Genomic DNA, 26505 nt, shown 5'->3' with positions numbered 1-26505 from the left:
GCCACACTTTCATTGTGCAGGTTGTATTCTAACACACTTATATTTTGTTTACCGGAGTGTCCCAAATGTAGATTTGCTACTTTGAATCCGGCCACTGGTGTGTTTTGCCACACTTGCATTTTGCTTCCCAGAGTGTCCCATGTGAAGGTTCACCACTGTGAGTCTCGCCACTGTTGCATTTGTCACACTTGCATTTTGCGACTTTATTGTGACACACTTGCACTTCGCTTCCCAGAGTGTCCTAAATGTAGATTTGCTATTTTGAATCTCGCCACTGTTGTGGTTTTCAACACTTGCATTTTGCTTCCCAGAGTGTTCCAAATGTTGGTTTGCTGCTTTGAATCTCGCCACTATTGTGTTGCCTCACCTGCTTTTGCCTCCTGAGTGTTCCCAGCTTAGGTTCGCTCGATTGAGTCTTGGCACTACAATTCGCTGCCACACGTATATTTTACCTCACCTCTCTAAGATTTGGCCACACTCATTTCACCCACAGATTACAGATGAGTCCCATGAAAAAAAGTTGTTGCAGCTGTTCACATACCCTCATACCTTTGAGATGTATGCTATTTGACTAATACCTTACCCTAAACATACATATGACCCATAGAACACACCTGAGTCCCACACAAAATTCGGTCCAGCTGTTCACATAGCTTGACACTTTGACACAGCACCTACTCCTCGCACTTTTTCAATATGGGCTGCTGTTAGCGACCTAACCATTCTCTACCTACTTTGATTTGGCAATGAACGCACACACGCATTTTACCACTCCTTTCATTACTTTTCAACACTGACTATGGTCTTCCAAAGGGCGTTCATCCACACAGCATTTCGAGGCCATACTAATGGCAGCAGGCGCTATACAAATACCATCTAACATAACATATCAATTGGGTGTTGAGTTAACATGCGCTCACTATCATGAAACAAGGACTCCTCTAAAGTGTTAAGCCAAATCCCACATGAGATAACCGTGTTGGCACCTTTTATTACCCAAACTATGTTGGACTTGGCCCATTGCTCACATAACTACAGTACATTTGGTAATAGCTAAGACCCAGATCACATCTTCAGTCAATTTTACTGATCAGAGTATATAGAATGAAAAAGTAGTGGTCCAAATAGGTGGCATGTGCCAGAAGAACAGCAATAAGGGCATACTAAAGGGACCACTCCAAGCCTGGTCTGTTATTGATTTTTACTTTGATAAGATATCCATGAATGTTGTTGGGCAGCTCACACCATCAGAACGTAGATTCAGATACATCTTAGGGATGTTGAATTATGCCACAAGATCTCCAATCGCCTTACTATTAGATGCTAGCCACTCAATCTTAAAGTATCAGGGTACACCTTTTATGTTGAGGGTCATAAACAAGTTTAATGACCTGTTAAGTATGAAAGCCCCAAGGAGTTCCAACTCCAGACCAACACCCTTGTTGAAAGTTTTAATAAAACTTTAAAACATTTGAGGAAAGTAGTGAACAAAGATGGACGATTGATATTTGGCAGACCTTACTACCCTGAGTACCATTAACAGTCAGGAGGGCTCCTCAAATCTCTTTGGATTGGTCTTTGTTGGAACTTGTATATGGGGGAACCCCTTCCTTGATTGTTATTTAATTGCATTCATCTGTTATACAGCCGACCTTCAGTGGGGCTTCCTCATGCCTGGGCCTGCTAGCCCGGACCGATCTCTATGGAATCTGACCGGATATAATGATACATTTAATCAAGATCCAGGCTTTCTCTTTTTCCTGGGTAGCTTGAGCATGCTTTGGGCCTATCATGCATACAATTGCTTTGGGCCTAATTGGTTTTACAAGGAAACGGCCAATCATTCTACCAATCGTTTATGCAACACAGAGACACCAGCTTCACCGAGTGCTGACATACGGCTCTCCAATAGCGTCACATGCACCCACGCTATCACATCCATAACTCTTCCTGGCTACATCACCTTTCCCCGATGTCTGAAAAACCTTTCCCACTTTTCGATCCCTTTTCATATCCCTGATCCTCGTTTCTCCTCAGACTACGGTCTGGTCATCCATTGCAGGGATACAATAGGTCTACTTCCTGGAGAAGCCAGGCAATCTGATACCACTGCTGTGAATTGGTGCAGTATAAAGGTTTCATAACATTGCATAGCATGTACATTGGCTAAGGGCATTAGAAGAGTAAAAGCAATGAAGTGTGCACGTAACTAACCAAAAAGAAAACCAGGAAGAACTATGCAAACCTTTGAGGAATGCCATGTTGCGAGAAACAGAGAATCTTACAAAGGAACCAGATAAAAAGACTGAAAGAGCTTCCTGACACACTTTCAAAACATCTTCTCAGAAATTGTCAATCGAGTCAACATAATCACTCATAAGATAAAAACATCAATTGGGAAAATAATACACCAAATGCCCTATCGTCTAGTAGCGGCCCGCCAGGCAGAAATTGAAAAAAAAGTTAAAAACATACTAAAAGTGGAGTCAGACATATCATTCAGTGAATGGGCTTCACCTTTTGTCTTCGTACCAAATCCTGATGCAATCTGATTTTTCGTTATTTAGACTTCAGAAAGGTAACCTCATCCCCGAATTTGATGATTATCTTATTCCATGCATTGATCAATTAAACAATCCCCTGCAACAGTCGTAGTTCATCCGTACGTTGGACTTGACAAAAAGAATGTTGGCAGGTTCCTTTACTACATCAAGGCAAGACAAAGATTTTCTTTACCACTCCCCAAGGTCTTTTCTAGTTTAAGAATTTGCCATTCAGGCTCCATTGTGTTGCAGCCGTGTTCCAAGACTCATGGATCAACTCTTATATCTACACTAAGCCTGATTGAATGTTGCAGTTATTCACAGCTCAACATCAGAAACATCTATGATTGCTAGCCTCATGCCTCAGGGTTGCCAGGCTTACCACCAGTTTGTTATGTGCACTCTTGCTGATATCATGTTGGAAATGGCTTCATACAGCCGCAAGCAGCAAAAGTCAATGCCAATTAGAATGCCACAGTGTTGGAAAATAATAAAGATCGACACTAATATCTGGGATGCACTGGTTATTATAGATGGTTTGATTCCAGTTTTCCACCACAGCTGGTCCCTGTTGAGATGAGCGAGACAGCTAAGAAATCTTGTCAGGATCTGAAGACCCAGAGCTGCACTCCACTCACCTTTGTTGTGGCTGATTTCAATCAACGTTTGTTTCTGCACATTGGTTTTTCCAGAATAGGCTTGTTTGCAGTCTTCTCTCAGGTCCGAGATGCGGCAGAAAAAACAGTCCCCTTCATTAGTCAGAAGTTGTTTCCCTTAAAGTCCGGACTTCAACCAAAGAGCAAAAGACTTTGACAATAAACTGAGCCATCGAATCCCTTCGATATTATCCTGCTTTATGATACTGAACACTCATTATCATCTGGGGTGGGGGGCGCAGCCAATCAGGTTCTGTAGATCGTGGGCTGAAACTGGTAATCTCAGCACGTGTTCCATGGAACGCGCAGGCTGCCTCCCCCGCTGCAGGCCACCATCTTCTCCCCGCCCTTTCCCCTTTAAAAAAAAAAAGTAATTCCAGCACACTTACATGATAGTGGCGCTGCCCGCTGCAGCTTCCCTCCGTCTCGGTTTGCGCAGCACAGTAGTTTCCTTCAATGAATGAGACCCCGCGTGTGTCCCATTCTTTGAATGAAAATACTTTTTTTTAAACACCGATTTACCTTTGGTATCCCAGCGTGCTAATAGCATTAGCCCCCCTTTTCAAGGGCTGGAACAAGAGGTAACATCCCAGTGCTCCTGTTATAGGCCCTTGGGAATACCCTCTGTTCCAGCCCTTGGAACGGGGTGCTAAGGCTGTTACATACCATATACCACCCATCTGGATATTCGAACCAACACCAGAAACGTCTGCTGGTTCCTGTCCCTTGAACCTTTTTTTCTTCTACATATTTCATCAAAGTGGAATCCTGCGATAGAATGCACATTTTCTCTACTTCTTCCTCACTCCATTTGAACCCCAAATGTAGACAGATAAGGTAAGGGGAGGTATGTGGGAAATGGGAAGCTTTGCTAAACTACTGAAGCTATTGAACTGTGAACCTGCACTGCGTTTTTCCTGTGTAGTAAGATAGTTATATTATTACTAACATACTGTGTGGATAGTCCCGTATTGAAAGCTATAAAACCACCCAGCTCCCCTCTAAGACTTGAACTTTGGTTGCCCCATCACGTTTACCATTAGTGGAGTAAGGTAAGCTTGAGGGAAACATTGCCACCATGTCCTATTTGGTTACAATAATTTGGTACAATGCCCATCTGTTATTAGTGCAATAGATCATTTTTTACCTTAAATGTTTCATATGTAGATTGAATTTCTTTAAGTTCTTCACAGAACCAGTCAAACACCATCACGTAGCATTCACCGATCATTGGTTGGATCCCTTGGCGATGGCTAACAACAGTGAACCTACAGATGAAATATATCACATGTATTAGTGCACAGTGGTCTGCTCGCACATAGCCTAACATGCAAAAACCAACCAGTTGAAACATACTTAGCGGATTGTCTATCATGCATCCTCCTTTCCAAAGCAGATATTTTTTACCAGCAGTTGAAAATATCAAGCAGGCAAGGAGAGAGATCACATGCAAGGCACCTTCGTAGCAACCATCATTCACTATTTCTAAAGGTAATCATTTTGATGTAATAACACATTCTTATTATTTTTATGCAGAAAGTGTGCCTATATACTGGCACGAATTGCACTGGTGACCATCCTGCAAAGTTTAGCTTGTTCACAAGTTCAGCAACTAATAGCTACTGGGCCAAGAGAGGCAGCCATCCAACTGCGCAGTGTCTCACATATGTGTTCAATGACTACATTAAACTAAACTAAACCAAACCTAATCAATAAGTTGGTCAATTGAAGGTAAAACACATACAGGTGTCAAATCACTGCTCCATCTGGTTTCCGTATCGAGCCATGCTTTAGGCCAAGCCACGCTATGAGGCGACACATTCACAAAAAGTACATTTCTGATCTTGAAATGTGAGTCATTTAAAAAAATGTCTCTATTAGAAAAGTGCTTTGGTGTGGAGGGAGTTGCATCCCGACTAACAGCAGTTCTCGTTCCACTCTGTGCCAATAATTCAATGTCCTGGCTGGACTAACTGCTACTGCCCTGCACGACACTGGGTAGAGTAAGGGAGGCACGATATTTGGCGAAGAGGCTATCGGACCATGCTCCATTGTACATGATGATGGAGGGGAACGCAAGACTTGGGTGTGGAGAATGGAGACTCAATGCCTATTATCTAGGCAACGATAAAATAAAGGAGGCTCTCCTAGAGGGGACGGATGAGCACTTGCACCTGAACACAGGCACAGTGGATAGTAGTGGAACATCGCAGGAAGCATATAAAACCGTGGTCCATGGGAATGCACAATGCGCGATAGGAGCGCATAAAAGAGGCAGACGAGATCAACTGCAAGGGAAAGAGGATGAAGTGGTTGTAGTGAAGAGGCTCTATGTACAGACTAAAAGTATAGAAACCAAAGGTGTGGGTCCTGAACAAAGCTCTGGGGACTACAGGATGGTGGCGACGGATGAAGCATGTGAAGTTTACTGGAATAAACGAGCTAGAGTATACGAACTGGGAGACAAGTGGGGGCATATGTTGGCCTGGTTGGAAAGGAGGGAGGAATGGGTATGATGGGTGCAAGCCATCAATGACAGGCTGTTTACTACCAGACGCTTTATGCAGGGATGCCAGCGCCCTATCCCACGGAGATAGATCGATACTTGACAGGTATTTCCTTGCCAAGCATGCGGGAACAGGAGCAATTAGACTTGGAGAAAGACATAGCGAAAGAGGAGATCTTGGAGGCCATACAGGGGTTACAATCAAGGAAAACACCGGGCCCGAATGGGATCCCGGTGGATTTTTGGAGAGATGTCTGACACAAGGAGGATGAACGGTATCAGGTAATGAAATTGCGTCAAAAATGTCGTCAGTAAAAAAATTTGCGGCAAAAATGCTGTGGTTTTACCCAGTAAAGGTGTACCCCATTATAGCATTTAAGGAGAGCGGGGGTGTCCCCTGCACTCCTTAAATGGTATAATGGGTGAAGGGGTTGCAGGGTGTCCCCTGCATCCTTAACATGATTGTGGCGGCAAAACCACAGCATTTGTGCCGCAATATTTTGTATCGACAGCCATTTTTGCGGCGATTTTAAGACATGGAACCGGATGAACCCATGCTAGAAATGTTCCGAGAGAGCAGAGGGAAAGGGGAACTTCCAGAAAACTTGAGAACAGCCAATATTGTGGTAATTCATAAAAAAGGCAATCTTCCAAACTAATGCTCCTCATATCGGCCAATTTCATTACAGAATGTGGAGTCTAAAATGCCAAGCAGAGCCACGCGGATGTATGTGAAGAGGTTACACAATGCTTTTGCACTCTCTGACCTGCTGGAAGGGCATCATGTGGTTATGGCACTGGACTCAGAGAAAGCTTTTGACACTGTCGGGTGGGAGTTCCTCTGGGTGGTGATGGTCAAGATGGGAGTAGGACCAAGTTACATGGGATGGGAGCGGCTACTCTACACACGAACACTAGCAAGGGTAAAGGTCAATGGCCATATATCTCACATTTCCGCTACAGAGGGGCACCAGGCAGGGTTGCCCATCATCACGCCTGCTGTTCCTCCTGGCGATCGAGCCATTGGCGCTATGTATCAGGTCAGATCCACTAATTCATGGGTTTAAATAGGAATGGGAAGATAAAATATCCCTTTAAACAGACAACTTTCTTGTGTACCTGGGGGAACTTGAAAGATCAGGCCAGAGGACAATGGTGCCCTGGCAGGAGTTTGGGTGGCACTGTGGTCTCAAAATTAACTGGACCAAATCGGTGATCATGCCAGTCATAGGTGGGAACACCGCATGTCCAGACGGACTGCCCCCTTCGAGTGGAAGAAGAAGAGTTCAAGTAACTGGGGATACAGGTATACTGAGACGCAAGGAAATTCTTGGAGGGAAACTATGACCCAGTGATCAACAGATTACGGGAAGATACGAACCATTGGGCTACAATACTGGTAAGATTGCTGGGGGGGGTTAACCTTCTGAAGATGCTAGCACTCCCCAGATTGTTATATATACTGCAAAACACTCCGGTCCACATACCCCACAAACAATTCGACGTGATTAACAATCTGATAAGAGAGGCCATATGGGGCAACAAGAACCCTCGTATAGCTTTGAACACTTTGACAAGCTCGTGTGGGAGGGAGGACACGGGCTCACTGATGTAAGGAAGTATTAATAGGCGGATCACATGATAGAAGCCAACAAATGGCTGTTCGAGGGGCGAGCCCTCTCCCATATGAGACTTGAGCTAGCGACCACGCAAGGAGCTGACCCAATATAGGTGCTATATGGGAGCCCAGGGTGGCGCCACCTCCCCCAGTGGGACAGTGACTGGTACAAATTAGGGAAGAAACCACGAAAGCTATGGGATGGAAAGGGAGAACTATGTGGCAACCACTGTGGGGTAACCAGGTGTCCTGGAGGTCAGTAAACTTGGGCAACAATTGCGTTTGATTGGGGAGGGTATTACAAAGGTGGGGGATGTGATTGAGAATAACAGGCTAATGTCATTCCAGACCATACAGGGAAGGTACAGACTGGGGCAGGGCAAAATGTACACATATCTCCGGCTAACACATACAATGATGGCACAGTTTGGGTGTGATCTTGACCTCCCGGGGCAGAGTCCCCTGGAAATTAATCTCTTTACAGATAAACTGCAGAAGAAAGGGATCTCTACGTTATACCACGCCATCACTACTTTTACAGCATCCCCACTGACAAAATTAAAGGAGAATGGGAGCCCCAGAAAGTGAGGTAAAGAGAGACCTAGTGGTAAAGTGGGGATCTTAGGAGATGCCCAAGAAAGGGAATTGGAAAATAGACATGGAACATTGTCGCAGAATGGAAGAAATAACATATCGAAACAGTGGGTTGCTTGGGAAATATCTGAAAATATGGGGGGAAGTAGGAGGAAGTCATGGGATGACATGGAGAGCGCAGCCCTATGAGTCAGGGCGCACATGAAAGACTGGGAATACGAACCTGCGGATGGGAGGGAGGCAATTTGGGTTGGTTACAAGAAGGGAGAATAAAATGGATCCACAATGTGTATGTGGGTGTTGTATTATTTTGCTTTATTGTTTATTCACCGAATTGTCAATAAACAGAGTTATATAAAAGAAACATGTACTTTGAAAAAACTCTTGTGAGTTAACTTAAAGGGAATAGGCATGCGTGAGTGAAGCTCCTGTTAGGAATGCATCTCATCATCATATAAAGGAGACAGAAAATACATTCCCCACTCAACAGTGATCTTTACATATCGTGTGATGCTGAAAAACCCTATTTATACCAATAGTCTTGAAAAAATAGACCTAGTACTTATTTGTTTTTTTATAATATCAAAAATAGTTTATTATTCTTTTATAAAACTAACTCTAAAACAGTGTTTTCAGTAAAAAGGACCCCACAACACAACATACAGTGGATACATTTAGAATACAAATTACTAGTTTCACTCACATCCATTCCTGTAACATAACAATACAATACATCAACATATAAAATTTATATAATGATTTAAACATTTCCATTCACTGAGTGTTATTAACTCAGAATAAACAGTCCCGACATGTTTCAGTTCCTCTTGGCACCAAATGCATGAACCTTCTTCAGGGGAAGACACTTTTAATTTTTTCTCCACCATGTAATCCAGGGCCCCACCAGTACTCTTCAAACCGTACTCCTATAATTATTCAATACACAAAGAAAAATAGGGTATCACTACAGATCAACATCATCACAAATACATAAGTCAGCTACATAATGCTAACTATATTCCAGTAACATTCAAATATGTACCTATATACTGGCAAGATCAATTGAACCCAATGGCCACTACATACCTCACAAGTAGGATTGCTGCAGTGTAGGTGTGCCTCAGTGCACCCAAATGCCCTCCGACCTCTTTCAATAAGTCTGATCCTGTTCTATAAATGGTTCTTTGGTAACCATGAACCTGATTACAGCTGAGAAAGGAACAACAAACAAACAGTGGTGTGAACAACACAACCACTACTCCCTCACTTCATCACAAATTCACGTGACCGCAAAAACTATATAGTGCTCCGATGAACCTACTCATCTAAGTAGTGACCCCATGTGTATTCCTATCATTCAATGTGGTCATACCTTCCATAACAACCCTATAGAGCTTTTGAAACTACAACCTTCACCAAAGCATTATCACTCATTTAAAACAATATATGCATATATACCTATTACGCCATGCCACTACTCCTGCGTGGTTGAAGAGATTGTTTACATATTCTTCGTCGTTGTTAAATAGTCCACAAAATTGTAACCTACAACAGAAGAAACCTGATCAATGTTCTAGACAAAAAATATATCACAAGTATTTCTGTAGCACGCTATGCCCAATACAATGTAGTTTACTTAATATCAACCATTATTAGAAAATCCAAATAAATGCTCGTATAAAACGAAGGCCCATCATTTAATACCCAATTAGTAACGTCTGCAGTACAGTGTACTAAATATCAATAGTTGTAACCTTAATTGAGGACGGAAACTTCACCCAATGCAGTTCCGGCAACCAGAGATCGATTCCAGTAAGGGCGGCGGTTCGGCTGCTAAACCCCTGTTTTCATAATGAGAAGCAGTTCAAGTAAACAAATGCTAAGACACAAATGAAGGACTAACCTTCTTTGTTTCATGGAACGTCGTGCATCCTATTGCTGAGACATAAACGAAGGACTAACCTTCTTTATTTCATAAACATAGTAAACAGATTAACTCGATCATGGGTAATCGACCGATAATGTATTCAATAACAATGCATGAGGACGCGAATTACACCCAATGCAGCTCTGGAAACCCAAAACCAAAAATCCGGTAAGCGCGGCGGTTCGGCTGCTAACCCACTGTTCTCATAAGTACAATAAACCCGCTCATATACACCTACCAAGGAAGGCCAATTAGTGACCATAATTACAATTTACCCAGAATTACATGCTGGAGAAAGTCTAGTCCATTCGACAAGTAAAAACCTGGGGTATAAAACATAACCAGGGGACCATTATCAGACCAAGTTCTGAATGTAATAGTTTCTAGGTAATCAAAGTTACCCACACAAAGTGAAGTAAACCATACAACACATTACACAAATATATTACAATCCCTGAACCATATCCGACTCATCACATTATATTTTCAAAGTCTAAAACAGTGTCATTTTTGAAAAAACCATTTCTATACATAGTGCATCTTACTAATTCTTCATATTTCTCACTAATGCCCCATCAGATATATCTATATCTCCATAGGGATGTACCACCACCCAGTGTCCTTTCATCTCTGAGTATGCAGCCAGTCAATTTCTTCATTAAGACCAATGATATGACTTTGGCACCTGTAAATCATTTTTTGTTCGAATAGAATGAGTTTATCATCTATTTCTGATTTATTTTTGCCATAAATTTTCTTTAAGATCACCCAACTGAAATCCTCGTGGGAATGTTTCATCTGTACAAAATGTTTAACCATAGGAGCTAGCAGTACTCGGTTTTTTATGCAACTTCGATGTTCTATCATACGAGTACGACATTTCCTATTGGTTTTGCCTACATATTGTAATCCGCAAGGACATGTAATTAAATAGACAACATTTTCGGTGTTACAATTGGTCATTTCATTAAGAACCCACTTAATATCAGGATTTAACATAATATATTTTGTTTCCTTCGTCGTGGCGCACATCACACACTTTCCACAGGGAAAATGTCCCTTAACAGGCGGAAGGCCCCATAAAGTAGTTTGCCTGGGTGCTAATGGACGTTTGATGGATATGTCATTCCTAATGAGCATCTGTCTGATATTTTGGCTTTTCCTAAAAGCCACCAATGGAGGTGGAGTCGATTCAGCATTGTACACTTTCTTCAATGTCTTATTAATAATGCCTTTGATTTTGTATGACAAGTTCGAAAACGTATTGACAAATACAATCCGATCACCTTTATCATCTGTTTGTCTTTTCTCTAGTAAGGCCTCTCGATTATTGTTAAAAGCTCTTTTGCAAGACCTCTTTACCAGCTCAGCAGGATAGCCTTTATTACACAATTTTCTTGACAACAGAGCTGCACTTTCTTTATAATCCTGCCCCAGACTACTGTTTCTCTTTAGCCTCAAAAACTGCCCGAAGGGCAGATTCTCCTTGATATGATTAGCATGGTGGCTGGAGAAATGGAGAAGAGCATTTTTATCAGTTCTCTTGTTGTAAGGTTTAACTTTAAGGTGGCCTTCATGGTGAAATATGGTGATATCTAGGAAGTTAATTTCTTGTGCATTGATCTCTTTAGTGAATCTTAAGAAAGGGTTCTGTGCATTTAACCACTCGACAAAAAATTCTGCCTCTACAGCTGTTCCTTCCCATAGTATAAAAATGTCATCTATATACCGAAGCCATTTCAAAAGGTGTTTCTTATACGGGTTGGTGACTGGATAAATGACCGTTTTTTCAAAATATTCCACATATAGATTAGCAAGATTGGGTGCCATGGCAGCACCCATGGCTGTGCCTTCAATTTGTTCAAAGAATGCTCCTTGAAACTGAAAAAAATTACGAGTCAAAGCAAACTCTGCACACCACATAATGAAGGCATTACTGACGGGATGACCATCTACCCTCTCTCGTAGAGTTTCTTCTATGACCTCTAAAGTAGCCCTTTGAGGAATAACTGTATACAAGGATTGTATGTCCAGACTAATCAATAAGAACTGGCCTGCGGTGAAAGGTAAATTTTCAATTTTGTTGATAGCATCCGAAGTATCTCTTAGGTAACTATCCATTTTGACCACAAATGGTCTTAAATAGAAATCAACAAATTTGGACAAGGGTTCAAGGATAGAGTTGACTCCAGATACAATTTGTCTGCCTGGGGATTAGTAAGGCTCTTGTGCACCTTAGGCAGAATATAAAAAACCGGTACACGTCCTTGTTTTCTAATGAGGTAATCACGTTCCTGTTTACTGATCATTTCTGCTTCATATGCACTCTGTACTTTAGCTTCTATGATCTCCATCATAGCAATAGATGGATCAGAAGGTATGGAATGATAACTTCTGCCATCACTCAGTAAACGCTGGCATTCCCCCACATAATCCTCACGGTTCAATAGCACTATGGCTCCGCCTTTATCGGCCTGCCTCACTACTACATCTTGTAATCTGGCCAACCGTGACACCAGTTCTCGTTGAGTATTACCAAAATTTGAATGATGCCGTATGCCTTGTTGTTCCAATTTATATACCTCTTTAAGAACCTGTTTCTCGAAAACACGAGATTCAGGGGTATAACTATGTGTAGGGGCACAAAAAGTAGATTTATTTCTAAGACCCGTATGGTTAACATTCTCCTCAAAGGGCTACTTTAGAGGTCATAGAAGAAACTCTACGAGAGAGGGTAGATGGTCATCCCGTCAGTAATGCCTTCATTATGTGGTGTGCAGAGTTTGCTTTGACTCGTAATTTTTTTCAGTTTCAAGGAGCATTCTTTGAACAAATTGAAGGCACAGCCATGGGTGCTGCCATGGCACCCAATCTTGCTAATCTATATGTGGAATATTTTGAAAAAACGGTCATTTATCCAGTCACCAACCCGTATAAGAAACACCTTTTGAAATGGCTTCGGTATATAGATGACATTTTTATACTATGGGAAGGAACAGCTGTAGAGGCAGAATTTTTTGTCGAGTGGTTAAATGCACAGAACCCTTTCTTAAGATTCACTAAAGAGATCAATGCACAAGAAATTAACTTCCTAGATATCACCATATTTCACCATGAAGGCCACCTTAAAGTTAAACCTTACAACAAGAGAACTGATAAAAATGCTCTTCTCCATTTCTCCAGCCACCATGCTAATCATATCAAGGAGAATCTGCCCTTCGGGCAGTTTTTGAGGCTAAAGAGAAACAGTAGTCTGGGGCAGGATTATAAAGAAAGTGCAGCTCTGTTGTCAAGAAAATTGTGTAATAAAGGCTATCCTGCTGAGCTGGTAAAGAGGTCTTGCAAAAGAGCTTTTAACAATAATCGAGAGGCCTTACTAGAGAAAAGACAAACAGATGATAAAGGTGATCGGATTGTATTTGTCAATACGTTTTCGAACTTGTCATACAAAATCAAAGGCATTATTAATAAGACATTGAAGAAAGTGTACAATGCTGAATCGACTCCACCTCCATTGGTGGCTTTTAGGAAAAGCCAAAATATCAGACAGATGCTCATTAGGAATGACATATCCATCAAACGTCCATTAGCACCCAGGCAAACTACTTTATGGGGCCTTCCGCCTGTTAAGGGACATTTTCCCTGTGGAAAGTGTGTGATGTGCGCCACGACGAAGGAAACAAAATATATTATGTTAAATCCTGATATTAAGTGGGTTCTTAATGAAATGACCAATTGTAACACCGAAAATGTTGTCTATTTAATTACATGTCCTTGCGGATTACAATATGTAGGCAAAACCAATAGGAAATGTCGTACTCGTATGATAGAACATCGAAGTTGCATAAAAAACCGAGTACTGCTAGCTCCTATGGTTAAACATTTTGTACAGATGAAACATTCCCACGAGGATTTCAGTTGGGTGATCTTAAAGAAAATTTATGGCAAAAATAAATCAGAAATAGATGATAAACTCATTCTATTCGAACAAAAAATGATTTACAGGTGCCAAAGTCATATCATTGGTCTTAATGAAGAAATTGACTGGCTGCATACTCAGAGATGAAAGGACACTGGGTGGTGGTACATCCCTATGGAGATATAGATATATCTGATGGGGCATTAGTGAGAAATATGAAGAATTAGTAAGATGCACTATGTATAGAAATGGTTTTTTCAAAAATGACACTGTTTTAGACTTTGAAAATATAATGTGATGAGTCGGATATGGTTCAGGGATTGTAATATATTTGTGTAATGTGTTGTATGGTTTACTTCACTTTGTGTGGGTAACTTTGATTACCTAGAAACTATTACATTCAGAACTTGGTCTGATAATGGTCCCCTGGTTATGTTTTATACCCCAGGTTTTTACTTGTCGAATGGACTAGACTTTCTCCAGCATGTAATTCTGGGTAAATTGTAATTATGGTCACTAATTGGCCTTCCTTGGTAGGTGTATATGAGCGGGTTTATTGTACTTATGAGAACAGTGGGTTAGCAGCCGAACCGCCGCGCTTACCGGATTTTTGGTTTTGGGTTTCCAGAGCTGCATTGGGTGTAATTCGCGTCCTCATGCATTGTTATTGAATACATTATCGGTCGATTACCCATGATCGAGTTAATCTGTTTACTATGTTTATGAAATAAAGAAGGTTAGTCCTTCGTTTATGTCTCAGCAATAGGATGCACGACGTTCCATGAAACAAAGAAGGTTAGTCCTTCATTTGTGTCTTAGCATTTGTTTACTTGAACTGCTTCTCATTATGAAAACAGGGGTTTAGCAGCCGAACCGCCGCCCTTACTGGAATCGATCTCTGGTTGCCGGAACTGCATTGGGTGAAGTTTCCGTCCTCAATTAAGGTTACAACTATTGATATTTAGTACACTGTACTGCAGACGTTACTAATTGGGTATTAAATGATGGGCCTTCGTTTTATACGAGCATTTATTTGGATTTTCTAATAATGGTTGATATTAAGTAAACTACATTGTATTGGGCATAGCGTGCTACAGAAATACTTGTGATATATTTTTTGTCTAGAACATTGATCAGGTTTCTTCTGTTGTAGGTTACAATTTTGTGGACTATTTAACAACGACGAAGAATATGTAAACAATCTCTTCAACCACGCAGGAGTAGTGGCATGGCGTAATAGGTATATATGCATATATTGTTTTAAATGAGTGATAATGCTTTGGTGAAGGTTGTAGTTTCAAAAGCTCTATAGGGTTGTTATGGAAGGTATGACCACATTGAATGATAGGAATACACATGGGGTCACTACTTAGATGAGTAGGTTCATCGGAGCACTATATAGTTTTTGCGGTCACGTGAATTTGTGATGAAGTGAGGGAGTAGTGGTTGTGTTGTTCACACCACTGTTTGTTTGTTGTTCCTTTCTCAGCTGTAATCAGGTTCATGGTTACCAAAGAACCATTTATAGAACAGGATCAGACTTATTGAAAGAGGTCGGAGGGCATTTGGGTGCACTGAGGCACACCTACACTGCAGCAATCCTACTTGTGAGGTATGTAGTGGCCATTGGGTTCAATTGATCTTGCCAGTATATAGGTACATATTTGAATGTTACTGGAATATAGTTAGCATTATGTAGCTGACTTATGTATTTGTGATGATGTTGATCTGTAGTGATACCCTATTTTTCTTTGTGTATTGAATAATTATAGGAGTACGGTTTGAAGAGTACTTGTGGGGCCCTGAATTGGTGGAGAAAAAATTAAAAGTGTCTTCCCCTGAAGAAGGTTCATGCATTTGGTGCCAAGAGGAACTGAAACATGTCGGGACTGTTTATTCTGAGTTAATAACACTCAGTGAATGGAAATGTTTAAATCATTATATAAATTTTATATGTTGATGTATTGTATTGTTATGTTACAGGAATGGATGTGAGTGAAACTAGTAATTTGTATTGTAAATGTATCCACTGTATGTTGTGTTGTGGGGTCCTTTTTACTGAAAACACTGTTTTAGAGTTAGTTTTATAAAAGAATAATAAACTATTTTTGATATTATAAAAAAACAAATAAGTACTAGGTCTATTTTTTCAAGACTATTGGTATAAATAGGGTTTTTCAGCACCACACAATATGTAAAGATCACTGTTGAGTGGGGAATGTATTTTCTGTCTCCTTTATATGATGATTATGTTGGTTATCCCCTAACCGTGTGAGAGAGGGAATGTTAAAACAAGGGGAACGGTAGACCTTTGTATAGATAGGAATGCATCTCATGCCTGCCCTTTGTTATCAGTCAAATCTGTAACTATGTTCATGCCATTACATATGTTTCTTGTAATGTTAATATTACTTGGTTCATGTTATTCAAAGTATGTAAATGTTTTGTGTCACACTGCTTGAGATGTGCATCACCATGGAACTTGCATGCTCCCAGCAGGAGTTCCAGGTTCCATGGAGTGCCAGTTGGAGTGGGCAGGCAGCTGGAGGTCACTGCAGTAGCAATCTTGGCTTGGTGCAATCCTAAATAAAGCCTTCACTCATATATACAAGCGTGCAGAGTAATCATTGACTCACTGAGTGATCATAGGAGCTCCCTAAAAGAAACCCAAAGACCCTTACTGATTTTCAAAGATGGTTGAGTAGTTCGAACGCTATACGGGCCATTGAAACTACAAATGAATCTCCTCAACTCTCCCTGAAATCCTAGGACTTCAGGGAAGTTCAAGACAATGAGTGATTCGATATGAGGAAAGGGAAGTTAAACAATTAAAAGACTGGAAAGAAATTGAAAACAATGATTATGATGATGTCACGAGAGTGACCATAATCAATAACCAAGCCAAGACAAAAATACAGGTTAAAGTACAGTTTGTAATTTTGGCCAAAAAAAAACTATGTGGGAAAAACAATAAACGGGACACAAAAGGTGTTGTAGCAGACTTGTGACCATGGGTCCTGTACAATGTGAGGGCCAGAGCACCGTAGTGCCTGTGTGATGTCACCTAGAACTCTGGTGGCCTGTTTTCCACCTATGTCAGTGTGTTACTGGGCTGGTATGGTGGTGCTGCGGATTCATCCTCATGTTGTTGCCTTTACTTGAATGAACATGGAACAAAGTCACCCGTGCTGTCTCATATTTATAACACAGGCGATGAGAGTCTATGGAGGGAGTCCCAAACCCTGCAGCCTGGTGGGGCATGTTACAGTTGTGAGACATTGAGGAGGGAACGCCCCTGAGACCGCAGTGCCGCTATACGCAGACCATGAAGGTATTTGCCCTCACCTCCCGAGGCACTCAGTCTGGGTGGATGTGCTAAGAAACTGCTTGACCCCGATACATGCCTTGGGGGATACAACATGGATACAATTGCATCTCTATCCGTTAAAGGATGCAGTGCCGTGGGTATAGTGTACAAGACAAGGAAGGGAGCATCCCTTGGAAGATGGAGGGAGCAGAAGCTACACATAGGGCAACATTACAAGTGTGCCGTTCTGGTAAGAATGGTGCCAGTAAGCCAGTTACCGGACCGGCACACTACGAGTCTCCGGGCGGGTGCTGTCCCGCCCGCCAGGGTCAGGCCTATGGGACTCAAATGGGAATGGGGATTAACAATTACCAGCGCCTGACTTCCCGGAACGCCAGGGTTGTAAATTTGCAAGTCCGGCACAGTTACCGCCGGATGTGTAATGAGGCCCATACTCCTAAATCCAAATACAGTGGAGAAAGTGCTGCATGTGAGAGTGAATTGTGGAGGAGTGCCAGAACTAACCTACCTCCCGGGTGTTTTCACCAGTACTGTGGGCTGCTGGCACAGCTTTGTGCACTGCATTGTGCTCAAGCAGGAAGCGTCACGTGTTGCTTACAAGTTGAGGAACGTTCTGATAGCCTTGAGAGAGACTGTGAAGTCAAAACTGCATAGTTTGAGGAGCTAAAGGCAGAGAATGATCTTTCAGTGCCATTGGCACAGTTTGATGATGCAAGGTGTATGCCCAGCCTAATAGCTGACACCAGCAATAGGAGGCTGGTGCTGTTCCTACACAGAAGAGGTGCAGGGAAGAAGTGGTGAAGAAGTGAAGGTGAAGTGAAGAAGTGGTGATAGCTCATGCCTCATACATTTTGAGAGGGCCCGAGAGGAGGTGTTCTGTGATTGAGAAGGCGGCCCTGGCCTTCACTGGGTTGTGGAGAAATTTTAAAAATGTGTGTGGGGAAAGAAATTAGTGTTTGGGACTGACCATAGACTAGTGAAATTGATTTTCGGGTGAAAGTTCCTTGACAAAGCATGAAAACACATAACTAGCTGGGTTGTACGGATATAGTATCATGTTTTCTGAATTGAACTCATTCTTGGTTGGATAAATCGTTTCAAGGACCATCTGTTGAGGGTTCCTGTCCCATGCGCTGATGCAGTGCTGGAGCAGATAGATCAGGTGTTTATGACACATAATGGTGTAATTGGTCAAAATGAGTGAGCAGTCCAAAAATGATATGTCTCGTGAGTGGTTACTTTAAGGGGAGAAGGAGTGATAAAAACAAACTTTCAGTGAGTCTGAGGCACTTTTGAGAGGTTAGGGAGGAGTTGAACATGGAAGGTGGATTTTTGTTTCGTGCTGGGAAAGTTTTTGTCTCTTAGGGGTTGAAAGAAAAGCTGATATCGATAGCATTCTGTGGGAACACTGGAATTTCCTGCACAAAGGCCCTGTTGAGGGTGGACGACTTTAAAGAATGTCCGAGAGGTGTCTAAAAGGTTGCAGCGAGTGTGAGTTTTCACGGTTGACGGTGCAAGCACAACTGTTGGAGATGAACGTTCCAGCTGGAGAGGTGTGGGAAGTAGTGGCCCTGGACATTCTGTGGCCTATAGCAATGGGGCATTAAGAGAGGGCACCTCATGCTTGTTCTAGTCGACTTGTATTCCAAGAGGATGGAAGTACAGGTACAGGTGGTGCACAAAGCAAGCATTAATGCGATTATCATATTCTTCGAAGCAGTATTGAATCAAAAGATTACCCAGCCAGTGTGTTAGAAGAGCATGGTTTGTAGTTTGTGACTTAAGACACAGAATACTTTTGGAGGTGGTGTGGTGTGAAGCACTGGAGTACTACCCTCTACCATCCCCAACCAAATAGGGCCATGGTGCTGGTCAGTAGGGGCAAAATGGAGGCAATCCGCATAGTGGAGGATTGTGGTATAAGTTGGAAGGAAGCAATGTTCAAATGGGTGTACGCCTTAAGATTTTCTCACGGTGCCATTTACGGGAAAGAACACTTTGAAGTTATGAGGGGGTGTGTTCTCTATTTTTGGGGCGGTCGAAGCGTGTTATGATAGACATGCACCTTGTATCAAACTGCGCCAATGGCACCGTATGATCAAACTCTGCCTTTAGGCTCCGCAAACACGCAGATGAGGAGATGAGGGAAAGAGTGGAGTTGGCTCTGTGCCTGTCCAAGGTGAAGTATGACAGTGAGAGGGGTGTGCATGTTACAGTTGGCAGAGTTGTGGTCTTATGTGAGGTAACCCTTGGTTGCTGGAAAAGGGGACAAATTTGTTATCCTATTCCCATGGTCAAAGCTGAAGTGGTGCGGTGCAGACAGGGACATGTCAAGTATGGAATGAGGGTAGTGTTGTGAGGGGGCACGAGTCTGATTTTTTTCCTTCTTCCTTGTCCAAAAGAAAATGGGGTAAAAGGGAGGTGTGTTGTAGCAGACTTGTGATCATCGGTTCTGAGGGTAAAAGGACCACAGCGCCGGTGTGATGTGACCTAGCACTTTGGTGGGCTGTGTTCCCATTTTTATCAGTGGTGGGTGTAAGTCTTCTTTTGACTTTGGATAACACAAAGTCCGGGTTTAGAAAGGTTCCCCATATACTCCGTTCCCTTTTTCCCCCAAGGTCAGGTTGTAGTCTCTGGTCGGCTTAAGGGTTTACAGCACCCTAAATCTCTTGGTGGCTCCCCACCACTGGTCACCCTATTATCTTTCACTCTTGTTTTTCCTTTAGCTCTTGAGGCAATAGGGATGTCTTCCATCTAAGGTTTTCACAGAAAGGCTTTTCAGAGGACCTCTGTTGCTTCCATGCTCTATGGTCCAGACGTCTACCCTCTTTAGCGTCTTACAACTCCTCTGCTAGTCTTACTCCTTCCTGCTGCCATGCCGCAGGCTCACTCCTCCTCCCACTGTTGGCTTTACCCCTTTAATTCAGGGTCTCCTTCCTAAGTCCACCCTTGCACTCTCAAGCTTGTCTAGAATGATTGGCTAGTATATTTTTTTAATTTTTTTTAATTTTGGTTGGTTAATTAATGAACCTTTCAAAACAAACATTTTATGAATACAATCAAATAAAAAGGACACAGAGAAAAATAAAACATTGACATAACAATAAAATCATCATATAAATAATTTAAAAAGGAAAAAGAAAAAAAACAGAAATTATCATATATACATGTTCGCATCACATTGTAGGTTTAAAATACATGTTCACTAACCTTCTATTATAAGATCAAAAATGAGAATGAGTATGCACCATTCTCATTCACTTCAATAAATCCACACAAGCCGTGTCTCATTCTGAGGATCTTACAGTGTCTTAGTTCCAATCGATTACAGTTTAGACAATGACAATAGGGCAACTAATTCTCAAAATACGTAGTATATAGAGCTGTGTTTAGAAATTGCATAATTGCTATTCCTACTGCAATTTTTGATGTAGCAAATAACTGTCACAGTTCATCATTTGACTGCATAATGTGGTGATTTTGTGTTAATTTTTTAATAACCATTTCTCTCTGCTTTCTCAGGGCAACACAATCAATTAATATGTGCCTTAATGTTTCTTTGCTATCTGGTATTTTACAAAATCGTCAGATCAAATTTTCCACTTGAATAAGACCTCTTCTCAATAATATCTGATTAGTCGGCCATAAATTCAAACAAAACCGTAATATCCGGTTTCTTAAATTAAAAGAAGGGCATTTTAATAACTAATCAGCAGCCTGTCGGAATTTGTTTGTGTCCGAAAAGTGCCCTATCAAAGTCTTTCAATTGCATACATCTTTGTTGTGTACTATTCCAGTCTAATTGATGCAATTTAAGTTTTGCTTTGTTAGGATTGTTTAGCAAGGTATCGAGCGAGATGTTAGCATCACTCATATCTGACATTACAGCAGCTCTCCATTTCGACGGGAAAGAATGCTCGGATCGTAATAAGTAATTTGCCAATACTGTAAGCACATTTTTATTGGCTAAACCCAATATACACTTTCGAAAAAGGCAACATCTTTTCCATGCTACTTGTATTTGTATAGATAAGTTACCCAACTCAAAGCGAAGGAGAACAGTAGGTGTTGAGTTCGGAAGGTTCATTACCCTTTTCCAAAACTGTGCTTCTAATCTATTCCAATAAGTGGGATTTTGTGCAAGCCAAGTCTCAGCTCCATATGTAATAATGGCTACTACTTTCTGTTGGAAGAATACCAGGATATGTGCACAGGAGAATTTCCCATACCTATACTGAAGAATCCTCGCCTGTGAAATGAGAGCTGTCAGCTTGCTATTTATGTTGTTTAACTGAGGTTTGTTCACAGTGGAATTACTAAACAGAACTCCAAGATATATGTATTCATCAACTATAGTTAGCTTTTGCTTCTTCAGGAACCAGTTATAATGATTTCTTTGTCTCTTTTTATTTTTACCTAATATCATAATTTGAGTTTTCTCCAGATTTAAAGTTAAATTGTTTTTATCAACATACAGGTCTAATTTATGAAGCATATTTTGCAGACCACTCGGCGTCTGCGAGATAAGGACGAGGTCATCTGCATACAGTAGCCAAGCGATGGTCTGACTTCCTACTTTTGGTGCATCATGCGTTACTTCCATGAGATCAATTACTAGATCAAAGATGAATAGATTAAATAAAGTAGACGCAAGTATGCAGCCTTGTTTTAGGCCTCTCTTAGTATGAATCACCTCCGATAATAATCCATTCAAATTCAATTTTACCTGCATAGAGGTGATTGAATGAAGTAAGTGTATTATAGAGACTAATGCAGATGGACAGCCAAATCTTACAAGTTTCTGAAGAAGCAGATCGCGATCTACAGAGTCAAAAGCAACTCGAAAATCTACATACGCTAAATAAAGAGGTTGTTTTTTTGATGCATAGAGCTCTTTGATCGCATTGAGAGTCATGATGTTAATAGAAGTGCCAAGGCCTGCGACAAATCCAGTTTGAAAAGGATCGCGGCAGTTCTCATTAAAAGTCCAGGCGTTAAGATCTCTTAGTACAATTCTACTAAAGATCTTCCCCGGGGCGTCCAGGAGAGAAATTGGACGATAACTAGCCAGATTTGTTCAATCTCCTTTTTTATATATTGGCACTGTTATCGCTCTACACCACGACAACGGCACACTTTGTTTTATTAGTATTGTTTGAAAAACAGCATATAGTATGGAGGCCCACAATATCGGATTCTGTTTCAGGGCAAAATTTGATATGCCATCCGGCCCAGGTGCTCTAGAGGAGCTGGCCTTTTTTATATAGAATAGTACATCATATAGGTCGAATTTGATCGTGAAGGTAATTTTTTTCTGATCGTAAGCTAATTGTGCATTATTAGTTTGTGGATACGCATACATATTTGTGAAGTAACTAACCCAACCCTTTTCAGATACACCATTGAGTTGTGATAGCAACTGTCGGCGTGATGAACCCATATTTAACAGCTTCCAAATTTGAGACGATTGTTTATTCTAAAATACTTGCAACCAGTATTCACCATCATTTTGGTGCATTGTTGCCTTATGCGCACGCATCCAATTTTTATACTTTGTTTTTAAACACCTTAAAGACTGCTCATGATTTTGCACCAGAAGCAATAGAATCTGTCTTTTTTCCTTCCGGAAGGTCATTTTTCTGAGTCTAACCGATTTGTCAAATATGTGGGTTCGCACAATGCTGGGCTTATTGGTATCAGACGCCAGTGCAAACAAGTGTATCTTGTCAGTATACTCAGGAGGAGTAAATCCCCTCTCTAAGAGATGTTGGTCTTCTACTACGCTACAGGCAAAAGCTTCTAACACAGGACTAGTCCAATAGAGTCTATTTCATTGAGAATTTATGACTAAATTCCTCAGTGTTTTTTGTTGCGTTCGAGATTCATGGGACAGATGGATCACAAATTCGGTCTCCAGCATCAAATGATCACTAGATAAGGTTGGCACTACGGAAAACTTGACAATTTTAGTAAATAGTCCTCTATCCACATACATATAATCAATAGTTGCCCTTTGTGCTCCACTTATCCAGGTGTGAGAGGGTGGAGAGTCAGACTCCAATGCTCCATTCAACATGATTAAGTCCCAAGTCTGAACAAAATCAAGCCATTGAGTGACCCGTTCCCAAATTTCTCTTCTTGCCTACTGCCACAAGATGGATATTCAGATCACCAGCTAGAATCACATGGTCAATATTAGGAGTAATCATAATTTTCTCCATAATTGAATTCAGATCTTTGAAAAAAATATCGGTTAGGATTGCCATTTGATTCCAGTATATATTAATTATTGCAAATCTTGTATTTTGTATCTCTATTATAGAGCATTGTACAAAGGAATTCGGAGAGGGCCAGTCAGCTAAATTGTTTATGGTAGTCATGTTTGAGATAGTAACAAGGCCAGACATAGGTCTGCCTTTTTGACCTTTTATTGCTGGAAGTAAGTGAACATAATGATTATCCCATGATAGAGGCACACTTAGCCAAGTTTCCTGCAATAACACTATATCAAATTTTTTGAGTTGGCAATTGGCATTATTAAGTAAATGCTTGTGACCTCTGGTATTCCAACTCACAATAGCTATTTTATGAGTTTTAGAGCGCAAATCACTAGATTCTAGTTAGGTTTTATTACGTTTGCAGGCCACTGCCACCGTACCCTCAGTTTTATCCCCTTGGATTCCAGGCTGTTGTAACGACTCATTACAAAGGCTCTCTTTTGTGGTAGAGATTAACATAAATCCAAGGTCATGTAAAGCAGAGCTGGCAGACCATATTGTATTGTAAATGATACAAGACTTTATCCACAGGCAGGATACAGTCGGATCGTTATCATCAGGGAATTGAACCTGCTGGATATCTCCTGAGGATCTATCCTCCAAACTAGAAATGTCGGAAAATAACTGTAATATGCTCATTCTGTTCATAGTATAAGAAGGAAAGGAGCTGCCCCGACAACTAATAAACACTGAGTAAATTGGAAGCGTCTTTATATTCGTAGCGGTCATCTTTGAGCTCACCTCCTTCTTATTCAGTTTAATATCTCTATGTAGGCCACAGTTCTCTTCTTCTAAAGGCAGTCTGAATGAAACATTCTTCGAGATCACTTTCTCATCAGAAGCATTTGGTAAGTCAGATTTATTAACTAGCAATGATTTCATAGAGGATTTAAGTATCTTCTGTTCAGCAGTTAGAGCTACTAAGCAATCTTTAATTGTGCTTAGAATGTTATTTTGTAGATTATCCTGTATATCAAGAACAGAAGATTTTTCATTCAATTTCCCCTCTGTAGTTTTACTTTGAATCTTCCATGGTAAACCCATCAGATTTGTTTCGGTTTCTTTACCCAGACCTAACTTCGGCTTGATTGCAGAAGTTAATTGAGCTAAAGGATGACTCACACTCGTCTCTGAGTGGAATTGGCTCTTATACTCATCCACAGCTTTCCTAAATTCTTGTCTATTTAGTGTAGATTCATAGTTCACAACCTTGCTCTCTGTCTTATTTTTAGGCATCAGAGCTGGTTGAGTCTCTAACACTACATTCTCTTGGCTAATATTCATCCCCTCTGCGACCTGTAACAACTTATCTAATGGAGAATGAGATAGATCAACTTGAGGGAAGTTCTCACCATTCTTTGTATTCTTATCTCTTTCTATGGTTTGATTTAAATATTTTTTAGTAATCGCGTTAGCTGCCAATGTAGAACATTTCACTGGCTTAGAGAGTGATTTAAAAAACTGCCTTGATTGTCCACTCCCATTCACACCCTTGGATTTTTGATTTTTTGATTTCTTCATATTGGTCCTAAGGTCGGTTTTTTGGATTATTGGATTTTTCGCGAAGATTGTGTATGCCTCTTTACTCGATCTGGCATTTTTGGACTTGTGCAAGGCCACCTCAGGTGGCTTACTTGCCACATCGACAGCAATCGACTGTAAGTCCTCTTGGGCTATTGTGGCTACATCCAGAGGTATTTCACATATAATACCCTCTACACATGGAACTGCCGACTCCAAACATTGTAATTTACCACCTCCCGTCTGGTATTCCTCTACACATGGAGCCACAGACTTCATACATCGTGATTTTTCACCTGTTGCCTGTGTTTCCTGCCGCAACTCCAGTTGGCCATTTAGTTTTTTGTACAATGGCGAGATGTCTACAAATTGCTTTGACATAAGAGTCAATTTTTTATCATCGGACACTTGTCTCCGAGCCAAGGAATCACCGCAATTTTTTTGCCAATTTGCTATACTTTCTAGATTGGTATGAATGTTATGTTATGTTATGTTAATTACACTTATAAGGCACCAAAGCCCGCAGGCATCCAGAATAAGATCTACTTTATAATTTAGTGCTTCAAATAATCTGGCAAGTGACATTAGTGCCGTATTCATATTTTCAAAGGTCATCAAGGAAGATTCTTTAAATTGGGAGCCCACAGTTGTAACCGAATCATTCCTAATCTGTCTCCGAGGAGTTGGGGGGATATAAGAAATGGAGGATTCTGATTCTGAGATATTCCTATCCTGAAACAATGCCGGTGATTTTGATAAGTCGGATTCATCTTCCTTGGCTAAGAAACAAGATGGCGATGATTCTAATTCTATAACCGCATCATCTGCCAAATCCGATTTAGACTTGTTCAACAAGGGTGCAACAATTCCAGAATGAGCATTTTGTAGGATCATGGTATCAGACAGGGAAATATTACAAGGTTGTTTACCGGCCTCAGTACCATCATTCAGCTCCAAAATAGTAGGGGAGCTCATTAGCGGTTGCTGCGCTGCAACACCTTTTTGATTAGTCAGGATTGGTTGTGCCTCTGCAGTCGAGACGCTTAAGTTTATCACTTCTGCCATTCAATTCATAGGACCGGGGGAAGGCAAAGCAGCAAACCCAAAATTCCGAAGATTACCAGTTACAATTTTGGATCGTGTTCATTTCCTTGATAGTCGTTTATCCCACGGCGCACTCTTCGCACAAGGCCGTGCAGATTTTGGCGTAGAGGCAGGGCTTTCATTTAAAGTGGGGTTAAACAGCGCACGTAGTCTTTCAGGACAGGGCATATCTGTGGATAATGTAAACATTTATGCCCTTCGCAGCCACACACTATTTCAAAGTGTGCACTACCAAACCTTCAGTTTCACCCAAATCAATATGCCACTTGCACTGACAATTTTCTAGCTGTGGAGAGCGTTACGGTTATTTTCCACTCTGCTAAGCTAACCGATATGCTGCGACGAAGCGGCAAAGCGGGACTTGATGGGGCTTCACGGGTGCGCGCAAGCGGTGCGCGCGCAACCTCGTATTTAAAGCCCCTCCCAGCAAAAGTAAGCAGAGTGCCTAAAATAAGCAGAAAAGGTTATTTTAGCATATAATTATGCTCGTAGTTTAAATGTTTAACTTTCC

General features: G+C 41.2%; 1 protein-coding gene across 1 annotated transcript in view; it reads right to left on the bottom strand.

Annotated features, from left to right (window-relative positions):
- Positions 1 to 26505, bottom strand: part of LOC138452855 (uncharacterized) — a 1928742-nt gene that overhangs the window by 1473297 nt on the left and 428940 nt on the right. The window contains exon 15 of the mRNA XM_069605205.1: positions 4347 to 4467. Within this exon, the coding sequence (XP_069461306.1) occupies positions 4347 to 4467 (121 nt within the window). The remainder of the gene's footprint in view (positions 1 to 4346; positions 4468 to 26505) is intronic.

This window comes from Ambystoma mexicanum, chromosome 4p (assembly GCF_040938575.1).
Source record: "Ambystoma mexicanum isolate Mex_15411 chromosome 4p, UKY_AmexF1_1, whole genome shotgun sequence".
Taxonomy (NCBI): Eukaryota; Metazoa; Chordata; class Amphibia; order Caudata; family Ambystomatidae; genus Ambystoma; species Ambystoma mexicanum.
This window is presented reverse-complemented; position numbering and strand designations above follow the sequence as displayed.